The 21,433-nt window shown below is 42.5% G+C and overlaps 2 protein-coding genes across 2 annotated transcripts in view; both read left to right on the top strand.

The window, feature by feature from the left end:
- Nucleotides 1-18,972, top strand: part of LOC147725271 (integumentary mucin C.1-like) — a 72,815-nt gene extending 53,843 nt beyond the window's left edge. Inside the window, exons 6-9 of the mRNA XM_086918229.1 lie at nucleotides 3,778-3,918; nucleotides 5,838-5,978; nucleotides 11,303-11,347; nucleotides 18,834-18,972. Of these exons, the coding sequence (XP_086774355.1) occupies nucleotides 3,778-3,918; nucleotides 5,838-5,978; nucleotides 11,303-11,347; nucleotides 18,834-18,949 (443 nt within the window). The 3' untranslated portion in view covers nucleotides 18,950-18,972. The remainder of the gene's footprint in view (nucleotides 1-3,777; nucleotides 3,919-5,837; nucleotides 5,979-11,302; nucleotides 11,348-18,833) is intronic.
- Nucleotides 18,973-19,558: 586 nt separating this feature from the next.
- Nucleotides 19,559-21,433, top strand: part of LOC147725264 (uncharacterized) — a 533,626-nt gene continuing 531,751 nt past the window's right edge. The window contains exons 1-3 of the mRNA XM_086918228.1: nucleotides 19,559-19,681; nucleotides 20,217-20,220; nucleotides 20,760-20,900. Coding sequence (XP_086774354.1) covers nucleotides 19,559-19,681; nucleotides 20,217-20,220; nucleotides 20,760-20,900 — 268 coding nt within the window. The remainder of the gene's footprint in view (nucleotides 19,682-20,216; nucleotides 20,221-20,759; nucleotides 20,901-21,433) is intronic.

Here is a 21,433-nt window from a genome sequence, read left to right as displayed (position 1 = left end):
TAGCTGAGGTCTGACTTCTGCATGCTTCCAGTCATCAGAGAATGTCCCTGTTTTGAAGGTGGTTTTGATGGTACATTGTAGTTTGGGTGCGATGGCAGCTGCAGCTCTGTGGTGGATGTTAGGGCGGTAGGGGTCAGTGTGGGCCCCGAGTGGATGCTTTCCATGGTCTAGGCGGTGTCTTCGGCTGTGACTGGTGTCCAGTTGGAGATGGTGGGCTGGCTGGTGTTTCTGGGATGTACAAGAACTGCCACTAACTAACGCTAAAGCTAGTTAGCAGCAGTTTTCTGAACACAGCCTATCAGCAAATATGATCGCCCTGTTAGCAATTTATTTTCAATACGTTGCTACATGGCAATAGTTCTAGGTAGCTGTGGTAAAAACTGCGGTTAACACTAATGTGAAGGTGATACAGATATTTGCGTTAGTAGATGAAAACTGACAAAAGGCCAATTTGCGGGCAAACAACTGACATTAGTCAACCTAACGTGTTTTTTTTTCGCCTCCAGAGGCAAAAATAGTCTATAAGTCCACCCTTCATGAGAAATAGGAAACAAAGCCAATGGAATGCAGATTGGAGCAGCCAGGGCCAAGTGCAGCACAGATCACCAGCCCTCTCCAAGCCCCCTAACAGCCAGGATGATGAATCAAAGTCCCAGGGGAAGAGGAAATCCAGGGCTACAATCATGAAAAGAGGTGCATCGCTGGGCAAAACCAGTGATGTACCACTTATCATTGCACATTCCTTGTACCACCAAGGCATCCAAAAAACCTTGAAAGGGTGGACAATCCCCGGGGCCCAAAGGACTTTCTGGTCTCGCTTCTTTGCCCTGGGGTGGGATAAGGGGCTGCTCTGGAGTTGCTGGCACATGGTGATAGACATTGATACATTGCTGATGATCACCCTTACCTGGTGGTGTAGTCTGCCAGATTGCATGTAGACATGTTCCTGACCTGTGTGAGAAGACTGCCTGGTGCCCATTGGTGCTGTGAACAGTAGAGGCGCTCCTGCTCAGCAATGTAGGGAGGTTTGCATTGCATACCACTCACCACCACTACACTGGGATGAACACAGGACATTACCAATGGTGGGCCATGCCTCTTTGCATCACAGGCCGGAGGATGTTGCGCTGGCCGGACGCTGTTGATGGTGAGGCCCCTGAGCTGCACCGAACTTGTGTGACAGGAGCACTGCAACTTCATGCCTGAGGGGCCCTGTTGCATCACCTGCATACAGAGGTTCCCCAGTCGACTTGGCATTGACTGCTGTACCCTAGCTTGTGAAATCCTGCTTGGCTCAAGCTCCTGAGTCACAGATTTAGATAGAGTACAGCGAATTGTGCCAGTGTCAATGCCCAGTTTGGATATCGTTAGGGGAGGTCGAGTAGGGTATTTTTGGTCTCTGCCCCTTCTGGATATGTGAGACCCAATACACTAAACCCTGTCTGGGAGGTAGTCACACCTCCCTGTGGCAGGATACCTATTGTTCTGCCTTACCCTGCTCGAGCTTGGTCTCCAGAAGCCCTGTTGTGCTGTCTGGGTATAAAGGACTGGTACCGGGAGCACTGAGGGCCTATTATTTAAACCTGTTAAAATCCATTAAAACTATTACGCATTGATATGCAAAATGTAAGATCAAAACATTTTCAGTACTGCTAATAATCATTGTAATGGCTATTGGGTAGTTTCAACATCTTAGCTCAGGTTCCCAAGCATAAAACAAGTATCTGGACACTTTTTAAAATCCTGATGATATCTTTTATGTAGTTTCCAGCTAAAATTTATCATATCGGAATTAACCAAACTCTTCTAATCTGAGTGTACTTTGGACAGAAGAACAAAACGTGTTCTTCAAGTTCGTCCATGCATGAGGGGCAGATGGAAAAGATATTAGCACTCTTCCATTTGCAGCAGAATTAATTGACTGACAAAATGCTTTACCTAATCTTCAGAAATAAAGATTTTGCTAATACAGGTTCTATGTGGTTCAGAAATTCCTCTAAATGTATGTTGTGTTTAAAATTCAGAAACATTCTTTTTAATTCCCCTGTAGTTCCTTGTTTAGCCATAGTTCATCAACAGCAAGCCAGTATCTCTTTTTAAGGATTGACAAAAAAATTTTTGTATACCACTGGTATTAGTCCAAAACTCACTCATACCCAATCTTTACAACCAACTCCTCAAGTACTTGAGACACGGAATACACCCTCCAGTATCACATCAACTAATGATTCTCTCATGGGGAGTGGTGAATTATTTGACCAGACCAAAATTCATTATTCATGGGGACTGAAATCAATTACATTTGCTACATTTTTTATTAACCAAGTTCAAGCACATAGAGATCAGGGGGCATTTCGAGGAAGTTCCAGGACCGATCTTAAAAAAAGAATTTTCAATTTTTTCATCGGCCCCTACATAATTTAGTCCCCACAACTCCGTGCCATACAATGCTGATACAATGCCCTTCACTTAATACCCTTGAACTGGGACAACTGAAATATGAAATGAAATACCACCAGTTGTAAAGCACTCCGGAGAGGAGTCCCAGTGCTGGGGGCTGTTGGGAAGGATAAGTGAACTATTGCCCAGAGTCACATTGTGCTAGTGTAACCTGCCGCTGGCACCGGGAATCAAACTGTGAGCCCCTGTGTTCTGGAGTCAGCCACCCTGGCCACTGCACCACACCTCGTCTCTGGTCTATAAATTGACATTTAGAATTTTTTAACCAAAGCAGAACTTACATGTTGGAGTGAAAGCTGGATGTTTGCAATTTGTGGGCCCCATGATAATGAATTTGTCATCTTACGCCTCAAATTGTCGAATTGCTTCACCTGTTCTAACAAAGTGGAATCCACTGTTATCATGCCCCTAAAAGAGTTATGTGGGTTGAATACCATTGATTTAGCTTTCTTGGTATTAATTTTTGAAAAAAACTCCCCACAAGCTGCTCTAAATGGTCCACTAGATTTTAAAACCCGTTCGGGTCCTACAATTAAATAGGGTATTATTGGAAAAAAGCAAAGATGCCACTGGTTGACCAGGAAGCTTGGGGGGGATTGCCTTTGCAATGTTTTTTTTATTCAATCAATCTATTAATGTAAAGATTGAACAGAGTAATCCGAAGTAAACATCCTTGACACATGCATCTGTTTACCCTATTGCAGTCAGTCAACTTACCACCCTCCCCAACTGACTTGTGCATCATTATCCCTGTGAAGTCTAATCAATATCTGAAATAAATTTGTCGGAACCCAAGCTTATTCAGGGTGACCCCATAGTTAATTTTCAGGGGACTAGATCTAATGTGGCATGCATGTCCCCAAACACACCATATACATGTTCCCTTTGGATTGTCACAAATTTCCACTAAATCATTTAAAAACAGGACAATTGGTCTATGGTACTTGTCTTTTCTCTAAAACCTGACTGCAGGGGTGACAATATATTCCCTTCTATCATGCAGTCTAAACGCCTCTCCAGCAAATGCCTGCAAAATAGTTATTGTGCTATATCAATCAAGCTGATAGGTCTGTAATTGGCCAGATTGCTTTTGTCCCCCTTTTTGAATAAGGGTACTACCTCTCCACCTAACCAAGAATCTGGTATATCTGCTCCCTTTAAAATAGCATAAAAGCTATCCCCAGATTTCGGATTCCGAGAGATATAGATCACCTCAAATTTTTGTCTAAATCTAGTGCTCTACCCCGTTTGTAATGTGGCAATTGCCCCCTGATTGCAATATGTATTTTTTTATGTAAACAAACGTGTTTTCCACAGCCAAATGTGCCATTGAACCACAATCAAGAGTCAATTGTGGCTACGGAGGAATCACAAGAGGGCAGTGCAATGTAAAAGGCTGCTGCTATGATGACAGCAAACCGGGAACCATCTGGTGCTTCAATCCTTTTCAGCCGAACGGTAAGATGCTTAGGAGGTTCTCTGTGTTTTTAATTTCTGGTTTCTTGTAAAACAATTGAGGATATTTTGAAATACCAAATGATTGACTAGATTTATACAGCAAAATCCATCTTGTTGTGCCAAATTCACATAAGAAACTACTGGCACAATGGCCTCCACCATACTATCTATGCGGTACAGGAAAGTTTGACTTTTAAAACTTCAGAGTTGGTATCACTTGTATGGCCTTCTGTGAGGAGCTGGCCTGGTATATAATGTCCACTAATGTAAGTGGGCAGCTTGCACCAGTCCAGACAACCCTTGTGATGATTTAAGAGTTCTTAGACAACCTTTAAAGCTCTCTAAGTGGTAGCTGAGGAGAGCAGCCTTCAGGGTAAGTCTTGAAGGAGTATAAAGCAGCTTGTTTTACCAGAATACAATCTTACAGGATAGATTAAATGGAAAGAAACAACACAAAGTATTTTTAATAATATGTATATACTATATGACACTATCTAGTACTTTGCAAAATCACCTACACCGATATAGACACGAAGCACACAATACTTTAGCAAATGAATCACAGTAAAAGGCACTAATGCACAGTGGGCCCGAGAGCGGATCAAACCATATACTAAGAAAGTCGTATAAGCACCACAACTCGAGTCAGAACAAAGTTGAGAGGACATTGAATCGCTGGGACCTCATGTAACCACCCAAGGTGAGAAGATAGGGACCGCCCCAGAGTGCATGCACGGTGTGAATACTAATGCGGGCTCCGTACAACTCTACATGTAAGTCGTGGTTGGAGTTTTAAAGATTAAGGACCCTTCCAAGTCTCCCCACTGATATAACAGAAAATACTCAAAACAACTTTGTCAGATGACATTTGGTAAATATTTGTAAGATAACCAATTTGAGAAATATCTATAGAAAGAAAAGGATAATTTGAATTTGGAAAAAGTCTTAGTGAACAGTAAAATTAAATAAAATACCTGTGTAAGGAGTGCTTTGTATAATATGAGCAATAATTCTAAAATATTAGGAGACGAGAGTCTCTGAATCTGATGCATATATACCCCACTACACATTACCCAGAACTGCACATCTAATTTTTCTACCAATTATTGCAGCACTAGTTTGCTCAGGACATAAATGCAAAGTATTTCTCCAATGCAAAGAGTACCTTTCAGCAGATTTCTAGAGAAAACTATTGTTGCATTTATGTAAGAGACTTACCTTGTCATTTGGAGGAGGACATTAAATACAATCGCACAGGAAATGATTGCTTTCCTTTCATAGACTTTTAGCTTAATAGCTACTTTGGCCTGTTGCATATGGCTGATATTCCATGGCATAACATACTCCAGCTGCTTCTCCCATGGTGTCATTGTTGAGTAAGTGATGCTGAAACTAGTTAAATATTAGTTGCCTGATCTGAGTGATGGATGTCCCACTATGTCTGTTGGAGCTATTCCTGTGCAGTCTGCTGAACAAAGGGAGTCGCCTTTCACTTATGGATTAGTGTAATCTACTTCACCCAGCATGTTAGGCAGAGTAGACATGCAGTCATTGGCAGTGTAATCCCTCTTGTAGGTGCATCTGTAGATTGAGATGGAATTTCCACTAGCCCAGAAAATCCACTGGCAGAGTAGGGCATTTGTGGATTTTCCATTGAACTGTCTTTGTCCATGGTGCTTACATCTGCTTAGGTGAAAAAAAAGCTACTGATGAGTGACATTTCTAGCTTTGATGGAGATTCCCACTCTGTCTTAGCAGAGAAGGAAAATGCACCACAATGTGTGTAATCCCTGAATTTTGCCCACAGATCTACAATAGAGTTACCCATAATGTAAATTTAACTTCATGTTTCATTTACGAACCTGTGATTGCAAGATGTTTTTTTTTTATATAAAAGTTATCAAACATGTTTTCCTCAGGCAATTGTGGTGTTGAACCAAAATCAAGAGTCAATTGTGGCTACGGAGGAATCACCAAAGAGCAGTGCAATGTGAAAGGATGCTGCTTTGATGACAGCCAACCAGGAACAATCTGGTGCTTCAATCCTCTGATTCCGAACGGTAAGGTGCTCAGAAGAATGACGTCTGTGTTTTCAGTTTCTGGTTTCTTGTAAAACAGTAGAGGCTATTTTAAAATATCAACGTTTGACTAGATTTTGACAGTGAAATTCCCCTCTTTGTGGAGTACATGCCAAATTCACATAATAAATGAGTGACACAATGGTCTCCACCATACTTTCTATGTGGTACAGGAATATTTGACTTTGAAAATTTCAGAGTTGGTATCACCTGTATTGCTTTCTGTGAGTAGTTGGCCTGGTATATGATGTTCACTAATGTAAGTGGGCAACTTGCACCAGTCCAGACAACCCTTGTGGTGATTTAAGAGGTCTTAGACAACCTTAGAGATCTCTAAGTGTTAGCTGTATAGTGAAACCTTCAGGCTAAATCCTAAAGGGTGTAAAGCGGCTTGTTTTGCAAGATTGCAATCTTATTGTATAGATTAAATGAAAAAGAAGCACACAAAGTTTTTTTTTAAATACGTATTTATTATATAACACTATATAGTACGTTACAGTATCTCCTACACAGAGATGGGCACAAATCACACAATACTTTAGCAAATAAATCACAGTAAATAGCACCAATGCACAGTGGGCAGAGGGCGGGACCAAACCATATACAAAGAAAGTGGCATAAGAACCACGACTCGATCAGGACAATATCAAGAGGACGTAGAATCACTGGGACCCCAAGGAACCACCATAGGTGAGTAGCAAGGGACCCCACGGAGAGCACGCGCAGTGTCGGAGCACTACTGCAGGCTCCGCACAACTTTACTTGTAAATCACGGTTTGAGTTTAAAAGATTAATACCCCTTCCCAGTCTTCCCAATGATACAACAGGAAATAACCAAAACAACTTTGCCAGCTGTTATCACATAAATATTCATAAGATTGTCAATTTGAGTAATATCTATGCAAAGAGAAGGATAATTTCAATTTGGAAAGATCTTAATGAAAAGTAGGATTACATAAAACAGCTTTGCAATGAGTGCTTTGTAGGATATGAGCAATAATTCTAAAATGTAAAGTGATGAGAGTCTCTGAACCTAAAAATATGTGATCAACTACACATTACCCAGAACAGCTCATTATATTTTCCTGCCAAATATTGCGGCACTAGTTTGCTCAGGCTATATCTATAAACATTATTTCCAATGTAAGGAGTACTTTTCATCAGATTTCTAGAGAAAGTGATCGTTGCAGTAATGTAAGAGACTTTCTTCCTCATTTGGAGGGGGACAGTAAATAAAATCTCACAGAAAATGGTTGATTTCCTCCTTGGAGTTATAGCTGCATAGCTACTTATAAAATCCTCCTGCTGCTTCACCCATTGTGTCATTGTTGAGTAAATGATGCTAAAACTAGTTGAATATTAGATGCCTGATCTGAGTGATGGATCTGCCTCTATGTATGTTGAAGGTATTCCTATGGAAGTCTGCTGAACAGAGGGAGTCGCCTTTCACTTATGGATTAGTATCATCTACTTCACCCAGCATGTTAGGCAGAGTAGACACGTAGATAATTGGAGTGTACACTTGCAGGTGCATCTGTAGTGTCCACACTTTGAGATGGAAATTCCACTAGCCCAGAAAATCCACTGGCAGATGAGGGCATTTGTGGATTTTCCATTGAGGTGTCTTTGTCCATGGTGCTTAGATCTGCTTAGGTGAAAAACAGCTACTGATGCAGGACAACTCTATCTTTGTTGGAGTGTCTAACTCTATCTTGACAGAGGAGGAAAATGCACCGCAATGTGTGTAATCGCTGGATTTTGCCCAAATATCAACAATAGAGTTATGTATGATATAAATTCATCCTGTTGGATTTTGATACATAATCTGCAGTTTCATTTGCTAACCTGCGATTGCAAGATTTATTTGTTTTGTAAACAAACCTGTTTTCCACAGTCAAATGTGCCATTGAACCAAAATCCAGAGTCAATTGTGGCTACGGAGGAATCACCAGAGAGCAGTGCAATGTAAAAGGCTGCTGCTTTGATGACAGCATACAAGGAACGATTTGGTGCTTCAATCTTCTTCAGCTGAACGGTAAGGTGCTCAGAAGAATGACATCTGTGTTTTCAATTTCTGGTTTCTTGTAAAAAAGTTGAGGATATTTTGAAATATCGAATGATTGAAGGGGTGTAAAGCAGCTTTATCTTCTACATAGAGATCGACACAAAGCATACAATAGGTTAGCAAATAAATCACGGTAAATATTACCAAAGGCACAGTGGGCTACGGGGGGGACCAAACTATATACTAAGAAAGATGTATAAGAACCACAGATTGATCCAGGACAATGTTGAGAGACCGTAGAATCACTGGGACCCCAAGGAACCACCCAAAATCAGTAGATAGTGACCCCACAAAGAGTGTGTGCAGTATGGGACCACCTCCGCTGCTTCCGTACAAATCTAGGTGTAAGTCACAATAAGACTTTTAAAGATTAAGGACCCTTCCCAATGGACCCTGAAGATACTCAGTTGTTTGGAGAGGCACGTCACCCATGGATACCCTAGTATCCACATTACCTATTCCAGGGAATCTGGGTATATAGGGGTCAATTGGTGTCGAAACCGTGTTCAAACCCAATGGAGGACTTCAGAAAAGTGCCACTGCTGGAAGAGGAGAGAGTGCCCCTGGGAATCCAAACATGGATTCTTGAAGAAGAGTACCTGAAAGAAGAGGAGACAGAGCCTATGTCACTCGGGAGTGACCAGGAGACATGGAAGACAAATCCGCTCCGATGTCAGGTGCTACACAGATGATGTTGATGAATTTGACTCTGCACTTGTTTGGGTCAGGCGATGCTGAGTATGACCAGGAGCTGGATACAATGTGTCCCACAAAGGATATCAAGTGCTTAGGGGTCTGTTTCTGGTGGGAGCATCAACAAACCTTGTTAAATGCAACCCAAGCAGGAAGTTAAGAAAGTACAAAGGTGGGACCAGCTAGGTCCAGGAGAGTCAAGGCATGCCCCAAGTAATCAAGGGAGCCCAAAGAAGTCATAGATGACCCTCCACAGGCTGGGGGCACTGTAGTGGCAGGAGGACCTCATGCAGCTTATCAAAGCAGCAAAACACACAAGATGATGGACGGAATGTTGCACAATAGCAAAACATTCACCCCCAGTCACAGATCTGGGTTTAATCCATCGTTATTTTGCTCACCAAGCCACCCCAGTTCAGACATGCCATATGCAAATCAGTCTTGACCCTGTGCCTCATGGGAACAGTCCATCCCGAACTGCCAAGCCATGTCTTCCCTGGACCGGAATCAAGCATCCTAGGACCGGTTTCTGGCTATCAGCCGTCTTCAGCCAGTATAGCTTGACTCCAGTGGTGTAGTGAGTAAGGGACCCACGTCTGGGCATACCCTTCCCACATAGGGTGAACAGAAAAACACACAAGATGATGGACAGAATGATGGAGAGAATGGACAGAATTTTCCAGAGGTTGTGGGTACTGGGAGCTCGATGCACTTGTTGCAAAGTTGCCAATAACCCCTTTGCATATTCAAAAGTACCCAGTGCTTAGGGGTTCGGTTATTGCAGTCCCAACAATTGATACTGGCCTCAAACTCAGTGATAGGACAGCTCGGGCCTCGAGGGAAGAAGAAAACAACCACTTGTGTTGTTTAACCCTTCGGAGTCCACAGGAGCCCAGGACCAGCAGAACGGTCAGCAGTGTTGAGGTGCTTGCGAATGCAGGGAATTAACTCCTTCACTTAAAGAGGATTCCTTCGAGTGTTTTTGGTGCTCCAAAGGCCTTGGAGGGTTTCTGTATAAAGCACAGACACAGACAATGCAGCAGACAAGCAAAGTCCAGAGTGTCCATAAGGTTAAAGGTGAAATCGTATTGGAATTGATTCTTTTCTCACTATGAATCTTAGGACCTACACCCAGGTAAGCCCTCAAGTACCCTAGGGAAAGGTTTGAGATGTTTCATGGGACTCTCCCAGGGGAAGGTCTGGAAAAGGCGGAGATTATTCCCATGTCCATTGTCTAGTTTCGCATTATAGCATAAGCAACTGCTCCCAGGACTGCTCCGAATTAGACTGTGCACAGGGACACCAAATGTGCACCTGAGGCAGACCTTCTGGCCCTGGTAAGTGCACCCACCCAGCATTAATACACTAAATCCTGTCTTGGAGGTGGTCACACCTACCTGTGCCCGAATGCCTATTGTTCCACCTTCTTCTGTTCGAGCTTGGCTCAGCAGCAGGAAGACAGAAACGTGTCTCTGGTCGGCAGCAACCAGTTTGTGCTGTCTGGGTCAAGAATGCTGGTCCTGGAAACACTGAGAGCCTAACGGAGGGCTCCTCCAGTGCTTGGAATCATACCTTCTACACCGTTTACGGTGTGGGAGGTATGTTTCCAACATGTTTTATACCAAGCATGATAGGATTCATTGCAACCAGTTTTGAGATTGTCATTACGTAAATACCTGGTGCCCCTCTATGTAGAATATGGCTGCTTCACTGACTACCCGGGAGCATGGACTCCGTAGGCTGCAGGTGTGTCCTGCTTATACCAGATGCACGTCATCACTTAGAGCCATGCATCCTAAAGTTACCCGCCGTTGTGAGACATTATCACAAAATAGCAATTGATTTGACAGTGACAGTGAGGGCCTTGAAAAGAGTGGGACTTGTGTTAAATACCCACAGCTAGCTGCTTCCTTTAGTGACAGCATAGAATTATGTAGGACTGTTCAAAGAAAGGGTAGCAAAAAGAAGGACAGCTTCAGGTTCAATTAAGGGGTTAAGTGTCACAATAGCCTTTCAGCCCACTTGATTTGAAATAGAATGACGCAGGTCCCAATGCCACTCCAAGACTCTCCTGACGCTAAGCGGTGAACTTGCACAACTAGGAGACCCTCAGGGTGGAAAGGGGAATGGGAAAGTGTAGAGACTGCCAAGTCTTCCTCGGTCTTCCATTCTTTTTGAACACACGTCTAGGTCTGGTTCTCCTTAGGACTGGTTCAGTTCTGGGTGAATCTGGAACAGATTTCAAAATGTGCATGTAACACTGTTATATATTAAACTCTAATTATCATTATTCATTTTATACTTTTTACATATGTGGTGTTTACTTGGTCTGTGCCTCTCTTCTTAAATGGTGTCAGTGGTAATCACCTTGTTATTTCTGTAATAAGCAATACCCAAGAATTCCTGATTTATTGTAGTTTGTCTTTCTATTTATGTAGTGAATTATATTTCTTAACTTTATATTTTTTTGTGTTAAGCTTTGATTAATATCTTGTTCAGTATAACCTTCCATTAGTCTAATACATATATCTTTCACTTTTTATTCTAGAAACAACTTCCAGAGATTCCTCAACAACTGTAAACCCAGATAACAGTAAGTATATTCTTTTTATGTACCTAAACGCAACTCTAGTTTCTGGCTTCCTACCAGTTAAGCCTCCATATTCAACTAATCGCGAATGTAACAATAGTTTCTTTAAAAACAGAATTCCTCTCAAGTGCTGCTTAATTGCTAACGACAACACTGTTGCTTCACAGAAAAATTCCTCTAAAAATGCTGATCGATAAACACACACAACACTGTTACTTAACATTGAACTTCTCTCAAAATGCTGGGTCGACTACTACTACGCAAGCAATTACGTGGTAAATTTACAATGCATCAATGTAAACTAAACAACGGAAATTTCGCACCCTACTCTGACTAACTGGATCTACGCCGCGTCAAATTCCGCTGCCGGTCCCTCTTTAAACTCAGGTGAAGTGCAAGATTCCAGAGGGAACGCCTCTTGACATTCTGATTGGCCGACCTGTGATATAACATTAGACGGCTGACCCTGATTTTCCTTAATGGCGGCCATCTTATTATTCCGACTGATATTTTTAAGTGCTATGCACCCTTGGTTGAATATGTCGGGGGTAGTGATGGTACCTATTGATATCTTGCTTAGTCCCAAGCATAGATGGGTTCTGACAGTATGTTCATTAATGCATAAAATATCCACATTGAGCTTTATTAGAATTTGAAGGCATATACAAATTGGTATGTCATAATAAGAAGTGTTTAGGGGTGTAGTCTGGTCGGTGCTAGAAAAAGTCCATAACATCCAAGGGAAAGATGAAGTGGAGACCAAACAACAGACTTGCTACAAGTTGTCTCTAATATGAATTGTCTTGCCTACTATTACAAGGTTAGCTAGAAAAAGATGAACAATTTAATAATTAAAGTCCTTTTTAAGGCTTGATTTCTTTGTTGGCACATTTGATATCAGATCTTGAAACTAATGGCATCAGTCCTCTGATTCAGCATGAGTGTCTCTGCCGTAAGGCTCAACCCATTGAGTGTCCACTTGCCTACAAACGGTTATAGACTCTTCTCAGACCAATGAAAATGTATCAGCTGGACTCTATTTACCAATATATTGGGGATTGAGTAATCAATGTATGCACTCTACCAAAGCTTATGGCACATGTAATAAAGCAAACAAGATATTCATCACACTTTAACAGCGTATCCTAGCCTCCAAACTCTAAATGTGGCCCTCACTTCTTCAGTACTTTGTTCTGCAGTTAGCAAACCGGATCCCAATAATTTGGTCAATGTAACAGATGCGATATGAAACACTACATAAAAGTGTATTTAATTATAAATAGCCAGGCAATTATTTTGAGAGTCTAAAACATATGGCAGGTGTTAATTTTACATAACCAATTACCTTTGTAAAATATGTAGTAACTGATGTGTTTATGGCTATTTCTTTCATTTTAAACATGAATATACGTGTAAACATGCTCATGAATGGTATAAAACTGGTGTTTCCCTCTAAGGGAATTCGGCTGGATTCGGCCACATTTTTACAATATTCACGTAACATACGCTAACAAACAAAATACATCATTTTATATACTTAATGCATTCTTGAAAATCTGGAAAGGTGATCCAGGTCATATCTGTGGAATACCCAATGTCCTGAAGACAACTGTGTGCAGCATGACCGTCCCTCTGTTATGGGGTCCCTGAATTTGTATTGTACTTGTCAAGTATCCTTGCATGGAAAAGGGCAAACTTCATCACTCTGCCGAAAAGGCCTAACTCAAACCCAGAAACGCTTTGTAATTTTAGACCAATAGCCCTGCTCCCAGGAGCCTCTAAGATACTGGAAAAACAGTGAATGTTCAGCTAATGTCGTTCCAAGAAACTTTGAACCTTCTTCAAACCTCACAACCTGGCTTCAGACCTTGGCTTAGTACTGAATCTGCACTGATGGAGAATATGGATTCCATTAAATTCACACTAGACGCCATATTAATTGCCGTCTTGAAAGGATCCTTCTGGCAAATAGCCGCACCACTATAGGGTTGGAGGACATGGCCTTAGCCTGGCTAGAATCCTTTATAAAGGATGGAGAACAGATATCTGGCTCAAACGATTCCGCTCTGAATAAAAATGAATCAAATACAGCCTTCTCTAGGGATCGGCCCTGGGCCCCACTCTTTTGAATATATATGTGATCCCACTGGGTAACCTCATAGAGTCCTTTGGCATCCAGGAACTTTCCTACATGGATGAATTGCTGCTTACATATAACAAAAATAACCTTAAGACCCAGGAAACATTTTCAGCCTGCATGACTGCAGTATTAGGTTGGCTCAAATGCAAGGCTCTATCAATTAATCAATCATGAAATTATAAGCAGGCTACTCACACGTGAGGGACTCAAGGCACGGGGGGTCCGCAGATTTGTTTAGCAGAAGAGCCAGGTCTTGAGGGTCTCCTGAATGTGTTCAGGGAGGGGGCTCATCTGATGTCTGCTGGTAGCTCTTTCCAGGTCTTCGCTGCAATGTGAGAGAAGGATCTTCCGCCTGCTCTGGCTCTGTGGAGGCGCAGGGTTTCGGCCAGTGCGAGATTAGAAGACCGGAGGTTTCTTTTGAGTACGTGGAAGTTTCTGTCATTGAGGAATTTGGCTCCGTTTCTGTGTAGGAATTTGAAGGCGCGAGAGAAGATTCTGAAAGTGACTCTTTTCTCCACAGAGAGCCAGTGAAGACTTCATAGGTGTTTTTGCTGCTGTGTTTGTGTTGGGGGATGCCTTGGACGAGTCTGGTGGTGGTGTTCTGAATTGTCTGAAGTTTGCACAGTAATGACTTGTTGATGCCCGCGTAGAGTGTGTTTCTATAGTTCAGTCTGCAGGTGATGAGTCGTTGGCTGACTGTCTTCCTTGACTCAGGGGGATCCACTTGAAGGTCTTCCGGAGGTTGTTGAAGTAGCTGGAGGTGACTGCATTGAGCTGTTGGTTCATGGTGAGAGATTAGACGAGTATGATGCCCATGTTCTTGGCATGGTATGAGGGGGTAGGTGGGCTTCCGAGGGCGGTCGGCCACCAGGTGCTGTCGTCCCATGCAGAAGAGGTGGCACAGAGGATGAGTACTTCTGTTTTCTCAGTGTTGAGCTTCAGGCAGCTGTTCATCCAGACTGCGACGTCTTGCATTCGTTTTTGGAAGTTGAGTTTGGCAGTGGTGGAGTCTTTGGTGAAGGAGAGGATGAGCTGGGTGTCATCGGCGTAGGATACGATGTTGAGACCGTGTTGTCAGACAATGGTTGCAAGGCAGGCCATGTAGATGTTGAAGAGGGTGAGGCTCAGTGGTGAACCCTTTGGGACTCCGCAGGTGATTTTCATGGGGTCGAAGATGAAGGGTCGGAGTCTGATTCTTTGGATTCTTCCGGTGAGGAATGATTGGATCCAGTACACAGCGGTATCTTGTATACCTGCTTTGTGTAGTCTGGCGACTAGTGTACGGTGGGAGACGGTGTCAAAGGCCGCTGATCGGTCGAGTAGGATGAGGGTTGCAGAGTGGCCTTGGTCCAGAAGGTTGAGGATGTCATCTGTGGCAGCGAGTAAGGCTGTGTCTGTGCTGTGGTTGCTTCGGAGTCTGGATTGGGACGGGTCGTGGACAGCGTTCTCTTCAATGAATTGTGTCAGTTTCTTGTTGACTGTTTTCTATGCAACTTTGGCTATGAAGGGGAGGAGCGTGAAGGTCGATAGTTCTTGAGGTCGGTGGGGTCAGCTGTGGCTTCTTAAGCAGGGGTCTGAATTCTGCATGCTTCCAGTTGTCATGGAAGATGTCTGTTTTGAAGGTGGTTTTGATGGTACATAGTAGTTTGGGCGCGATGGCAGCCGTAGCTCTGTGGTAGATTTGAGCTGGGCAGGGGTCAGTGTGGCCCGAGTGGATGCTTTTCATGGTCTAGGCGGTGTCTTCGGCCGTGATCGGTGTCTAGTTGGAGATGGTGGGCTGGCTGGTGTTTCTGGGGATGTACAAGAACTGTCACAAACTAACGCTAAAGCTAGTTAGCAGCAGTTTTCTTAACACAGCTTATCAGCAATAATTATCGCCCTATTAGCGATGTATATTCAATACATCGCTACATGACAATAGTTCTAGGTAGCTATGGTGAAAACAGCCGTTAACACTAGTGTGAAGGTGATACAAATTCTTGCCTTAGTAGACGAAAACTGACGAAAGGCCAATTTGCCTGCAAATAACTGACATTAGTCAGCCTAACATGACTTTTTTTTGCCGAAAGAATCAATTATAGTCTATATATCCACCCTTAATGAGAAATAGGAAAAAAAAAGGAATGCAGATTGGATCAGGCAGGGCCAAGTGCAGCACAGATCAACAACCCTCTCCAGCCAGGATGAAGAGTCAAAGTCCCAGGGGAAATGGAAATCCAGGGCTACAATCATGAAAAGAGGTGCATCGCTGGGCAAAACCAGTGATGTACCACTTATCATTGCCCATTCCTTGTACCACCAAGGCATCCAAAACCTTGAAAGGCTGGACAGTCCCTGGGGCCCAATGGCCTTGCTGGGCTCACTTCTTGGCCCCGGGGTGGGATACAGGGCTGCTGTGGAGTTGCTGGCTCATGGTGGTAGACATTGATGCATTGCTGATCACCCTTACCTGGTGGTGAAGTCTGCCAGGTCACATGGAGACATGTTGCTGACTTGTGTGAGAAGACTGCCTGGTGCCCCTTGGTGCTGTGAATGGTAGAGGTGCTCCTGTGCCGCAATGTAGGGAGGTCTGCATTGCATACCACGAGCCACTACTACACTGGGATGCACAGAGGACATTAACAATGGTGGGCCATGCCTCTCTGCATCACAGGCCAGAGGATTTTGCACTGGCCGGATGCTGTTGATGGTGAGGCCCATGAGCTGAGCCGAACTTGTGTGACAGGAGCGCTGCAACTTCATGCCTGGGGGGCACTGTTGCATCACCTGCATACAGAGGTTCCCCAGTCGACTTGGCATTGACTGCTGTACGCTAGCTTGTGAAATCCTGCTTGGCACAGGCTCCTGAGTCACAGATTTGGACAGAGTACAGCAAATTGTGCCACAGTGTCAATGCCCAGTTTGGTTATCATTACGGGAGGTCGGAGTAGGGTATTTTTGAGCTCTGCCCCTTCTGGATATGTGAGACCCAATACCCTAAACCCTGTCTGGGAGGTGGTCAAACCTCCCTGTTGCAGGATACCTTTGTTCTGTCTTACGCTGCTCGAGCTTGGTCAGCATCAGCCGTGTTGTGCTGTCCTGGTCTAGAGGACTGGTACCTGGAGCTCTGAGGGCCTATTATTTAAACCTGTTAAAATCCATTAAATCTATTATGCATTATATGCAAAATCTAAGATCAAAAACATTTCAGTACAGCTAATAATCATTATAATGGCTATTGGGTAGCTTCAACATCTTAGAACTAGGTTTCCAAGCATCTAACAGGTATTAGGACACTTGTTACAATCCTGATGATATCTTTTAAGTAGTTTCCAGCTAAAATTCATCATATTGGGATTATCCAAACTCTTCTAATCTGTACTTTTCACTCTTCAAAGTGTACTTTGGACAGAAGAACAAAAAGTGTTCTTCAAGTTCGACTATGCATGAGGGGCAGATGGACAAGATATTAGCACCCTTCCATTTGCAGCAGAATTCATTGACTGGCAAAATGCTGTACCTTATCTTCGGAAATAAAGATTTTGCTAATGGAGGTTCTATGTGGTTCAGAAATTCCTCTAAATGTATGTTGTGTTTAAAATTCAGAAACATTCTTTTTAATTCCCCTGTAGTTCCTTTGTTTAGCCATATTTCATCAACATAAAGCCAGTATCTCTTTTGAAGGATTGACAACATTTCCTTTTTTTGTATACTGCTGGTATTAGTCCAAAACTCACTCATACCCAATCTGTACAACCAACTCCTTAAGTACTTGAGCCACGGAATACACCCTCCAGCATCACATCAACTAACGATTCTCTCATGGGGAGTGGTGAATTATTTGACCAGACCCCAATTCGATATGCATGGGGCCTGGAAGCAATTACATATGCCACATTTTTTAATAGCCAAGTTCAAGCATATAGAGATCAGGGGGGCATTTCGAGGAAGTTCCAGGACCGATCTAATCAAATCATTTTCAGTTTTTTCAAAGGCCCCTACTTTATTTCGTCCCCCAACTCCGTGCCATAAAGTGCTGATACAATGCCCTTCGCTTAATACAATTGAACTGGAACAACAGAAATATGAAATGAAATACCACCATTTGTAAAGCACTCCGGAGAGGAGTACTAGTGCTGGGGGCTGTTGGGAAGATTAAGTGAACTATTGCCCAGAGTCGCATTGTGGTAGTCTAACCTGCCGCTGGCACCGGGAATCGAACTGTGAGCCCCTGTGTTCTGGAGTCAGCCACCCTGGCCACTGCACCACACCTCGTCCCTGGTCCATAAATTTACATTTACATTTTGAATTTTTTAACCAAAGCAGAACTTACATGTTGGAGTGAAGCTGGATGTTTGCAGTTTGTGGGCCCCATGATAATGAATTTGTCATCTTACGCCTCAAATTGTGGAATTGCTTCACCTGTTCTAACAAAGTGGGACCCACTGTTATAAAGCCCCTAAAAGAGTTATCTGGGTTGAATACCACTGATTTAGTTTTCTTGGTATTAATTTTTGAAAAAAAAAACCCACAAGCTGCTCTAAATGGTCCACTAGATTTTGAAACCTGATCGGGTCCTACAATTAAATAGGGTATTATTGGAAAAAAGCTAAGATGCCACTGGTTGACCAGGAAGCTTGGGGGGGGGATTGCCTTTGCAATTTGTTTGTGATTCAATCAATCCATTATTGTAAAGATTGAACAGAGTAATCCGAAGTAAACATCCTTGACGCATGCATCTGTTTACCCTATTGCAGTCAGTCAACATACCACCCTCCACAACTGACTTGTGCATCATTATCCCTGTGAAGTCTACTCAATATCTGCAATAAATTAGTCGGAACCCAAGCTTATTCAGGGTTACCCCATAATTAATTTTCAGTGGACTAGATCTAATGTGGCATGCATGTCTTCAAACACAGCATATACATGTTCCCTTTGGATTGTCACAAATTTCCACAAAATCATTTAAAAACAGGACAATTGGTCTATGGTACTTGTCTTTTCTCTAAAACCTGACTGCAGGGGTGACAATATTTTCCCTTCTATCATGCAGTCTAAACGCCTCTCCAGCCAATGCTTGCAAAATAGTTATTGTGCTATATCAATCACGCTGATAGGTCTGTAATTGGCCAGATTGCTTTTGTCCCCCTTTTTGAATAAGGGTACTACCTCTCCACCTAACCAAGTATCTGGTATATCTGCTCCCTTTAAAATAGCATAAAAGCTATCCCCAAATTTTGGATTCCGAGAGATATAGATCACCTCAAATTTTTGTCTAAATCTGGTGTTCTACCCCGTTTGTAATGTGGCAATTGCCCCCTGATTGCAATATGTATTTTTTTATGTAAACAAATGTGTTTTCCACAGTCAAATGTGCCATTGAACCACAATCAAGAGTCAATTGTGGCTACGGAGGAATCACCAGAGAGCAGTGCAATGTAAAAGGCTGCTGCTATGATGACAGCAAACCGGGAACCATCTGATGCTTCAATCCTTTTCAGCCGAAAGGTAAGATGTTTAGAAGGTTCTCTGTGTTTTTAATTTCTGGTTTCTTGTAAAACAGTTGAGGATATTTTGAAATATCAAATGATTGACTAGATTTATACAGCAAAATCCCCCTCTTTGTGGAATACTTGCCAAATTCACATAAGAAACTACTGGCGCTACGGCCTCCACCATACTATCTATGCGGTACAGGAAAGTTTGACTTTGAATACTTCGGAGTTGGTATCACCTGTATGGCCTTCTGTGAGGAGCTGGCCTGGTATATGATGTCCACTAATGTAAGTGGGCACCTGGCACCAGTCCAGACAATCCTTGTGGGGATTTAAGAGGTCTTAGACAACCTTTAAAGCTCTCCAGGTGGTAGCTGAGGAGAGCAGCCTTCAGGGTAAGTCTTGAAGGAGTATAAAACAGCTTGTTTTACCAGAATGCAATCTTATAGGATATATTAAATGGAAAGGAACCACAAAAAGTATTTTAAATAATATCTATATATTATGAGACTATCTATTACTTTACAAAATCTCCTCCACCGATATAGACACAAAGCACACAATACTTTATCAAATAAATCACAGTAAATAGCAGTAATGCACAGTGGGCCTGAGAGCGTATCAAACCATATACTAAGAAAGTCGTATAAGAACCACAAATCGAGTCAGGACAATCTCGAGAGGACGTACATTCACTGGGACCTCAAGGAACCACCCAAGGTGAGAAGATAGGTACCGCCCAGAGAGTGCATGTACTGTGGGAACACTAATGTGGGCTCCGTACATCTCCACTTGTAAGTCGCGGTTGGAGATTTAAAGATTAAGCACCCTTTCCAGTCGTCCCAATGATATAACAGAAAATACCCAAAACAACTTTGTCAGATGACATCTGGTAAATATTAGTAAGATAGCCAATTTGAAAAATATCTATAGAAAGAGAAGGATAATATGAATTGGGAAAAAGTATTAGTGAACAGTAGAATTAAATAAAACACCTGTGTAATGAGTGCTTTGTAGAATATGAGCAATAAGTCTAAAATGTTAAGAGACGAGAGTCTCTGAATCTGATGCATATATAACCCACTGCACATTACCCAGAACTGCACATCTAATTTTTCTGCCAATTATGCAGCACTAGTTTGCTCAGGACATAAGTGTAAAGTATTTGTCCAATGCAAGTAGCGCTTTTCAGCAGATTTCTAGAGCAAAGTATTGTTGCAGTTATGTAAGAGACTTTCCTTTTCATTTGGAGAAGGATGGTAAATAAAATCTCACAGAAAATGCTTGATTTCATTCTTGGACTTCTAGCTGCATAGCTACTTTGGCCAGCTGCATATGGCTGCTATTCCATGACATAAAATACTCCAGCTGCTTCACCCATGATGTCATTGTTGAGTAAATGATGCTAAAACTAGTTGAATATTAGTTGCCTGATGGAGTGATGGATCTGCCTCTATTTCTGTTGGAGCTATTTCTTTGCAGTCTGCTGAACAAACGGAGTCGCCTTTCACTTATGGATTAGTATAATCTACTTCACCCAGCATGTTAGGCAGGGTAGACACGTAGTCAATTGGAGTGTAGGACAACTCTATCTTTGATGGAGATTCCAACTCCGTTTTAGCAGAGAAGGAAAATGCACCACAATGTGTGTAATCTCTGTATCTGCCCACATATCTACAATTGAGGTACATATGATATAAATTCATCCTGATTGATTTTGAGAGAAAATCTGCAGTTTTGTTTGCTAACCTGTGATTGTAAGATGTATTTTGTATGTAAACAAACGTGTTTTCCACAGTAAAATGTGCCATTGAACCACAATCAAGAGTCAATTGTGGCTACGGAGGAATCACCAGAGAGCAGTGCAATGTAAAAGGCTGCTGCTATGATGACAGCAAACCAGGAACTATCTGGTGCTTCAATCCTTTTCAGCCGAACGGTAAGGTGCTAAGAAGAAGGACGACTGTGTTTTCAATTTCTGGTTTCTTGTAAAACAGTTTAGGATATTTTGAAAAATCAAATGTTTGACTAGATTTATACAGAAAACCCCCCCTCTTTGTGGAATACATGCCAAATTCACATAAGAAACTACTGGCACAATGGCCTCCACCATACTATCCATGCGGTACAGGAAAGTTTGACTTTGAAAACTTCAGAGTTGGTATCCCTTGTATGGCCTTCTGTGAGGAGCTGGCCTGGTACATGATGTCCACTAATGTAAGTGGGCAGCTTGCACCAGTCCAGACAACCCTTGTGGTGATTTAAGAGGTCTTAGACAACCTTTAAAGCTCTCCAGGTGGTAGCTGAGGAGAGCAGCCTTCAGGGTAAGTCTTGAAGGAGTATAAAGCAGCTTGTTTTACCAGAATGCTATCTTATAGGATAGATTAAAAGGAAAGGAACAACACAAAGTATTTTTAATAATATGTATATATTATATGACACTATCTAGTACTTTACAAAATCTCCTCCACT

This window comes from Lissotriton vulgaris, chromosome 4_1, assembly GCF_964263255.1.
Source record: "Lissotriton vulgaris chromosome 4_1, aLisVul1.2, whole genome shotgun sequence".
Classification (NCBI taxonomy): Eukaryota; Metazoa; Chordata; class Amphibia; order Caudata; family Salamandridae; genus Lissotriton; species Lissotriton vulgaris.
This window is presented reverse-complemented; position numbering and strand designations above follow the sequence as displayed.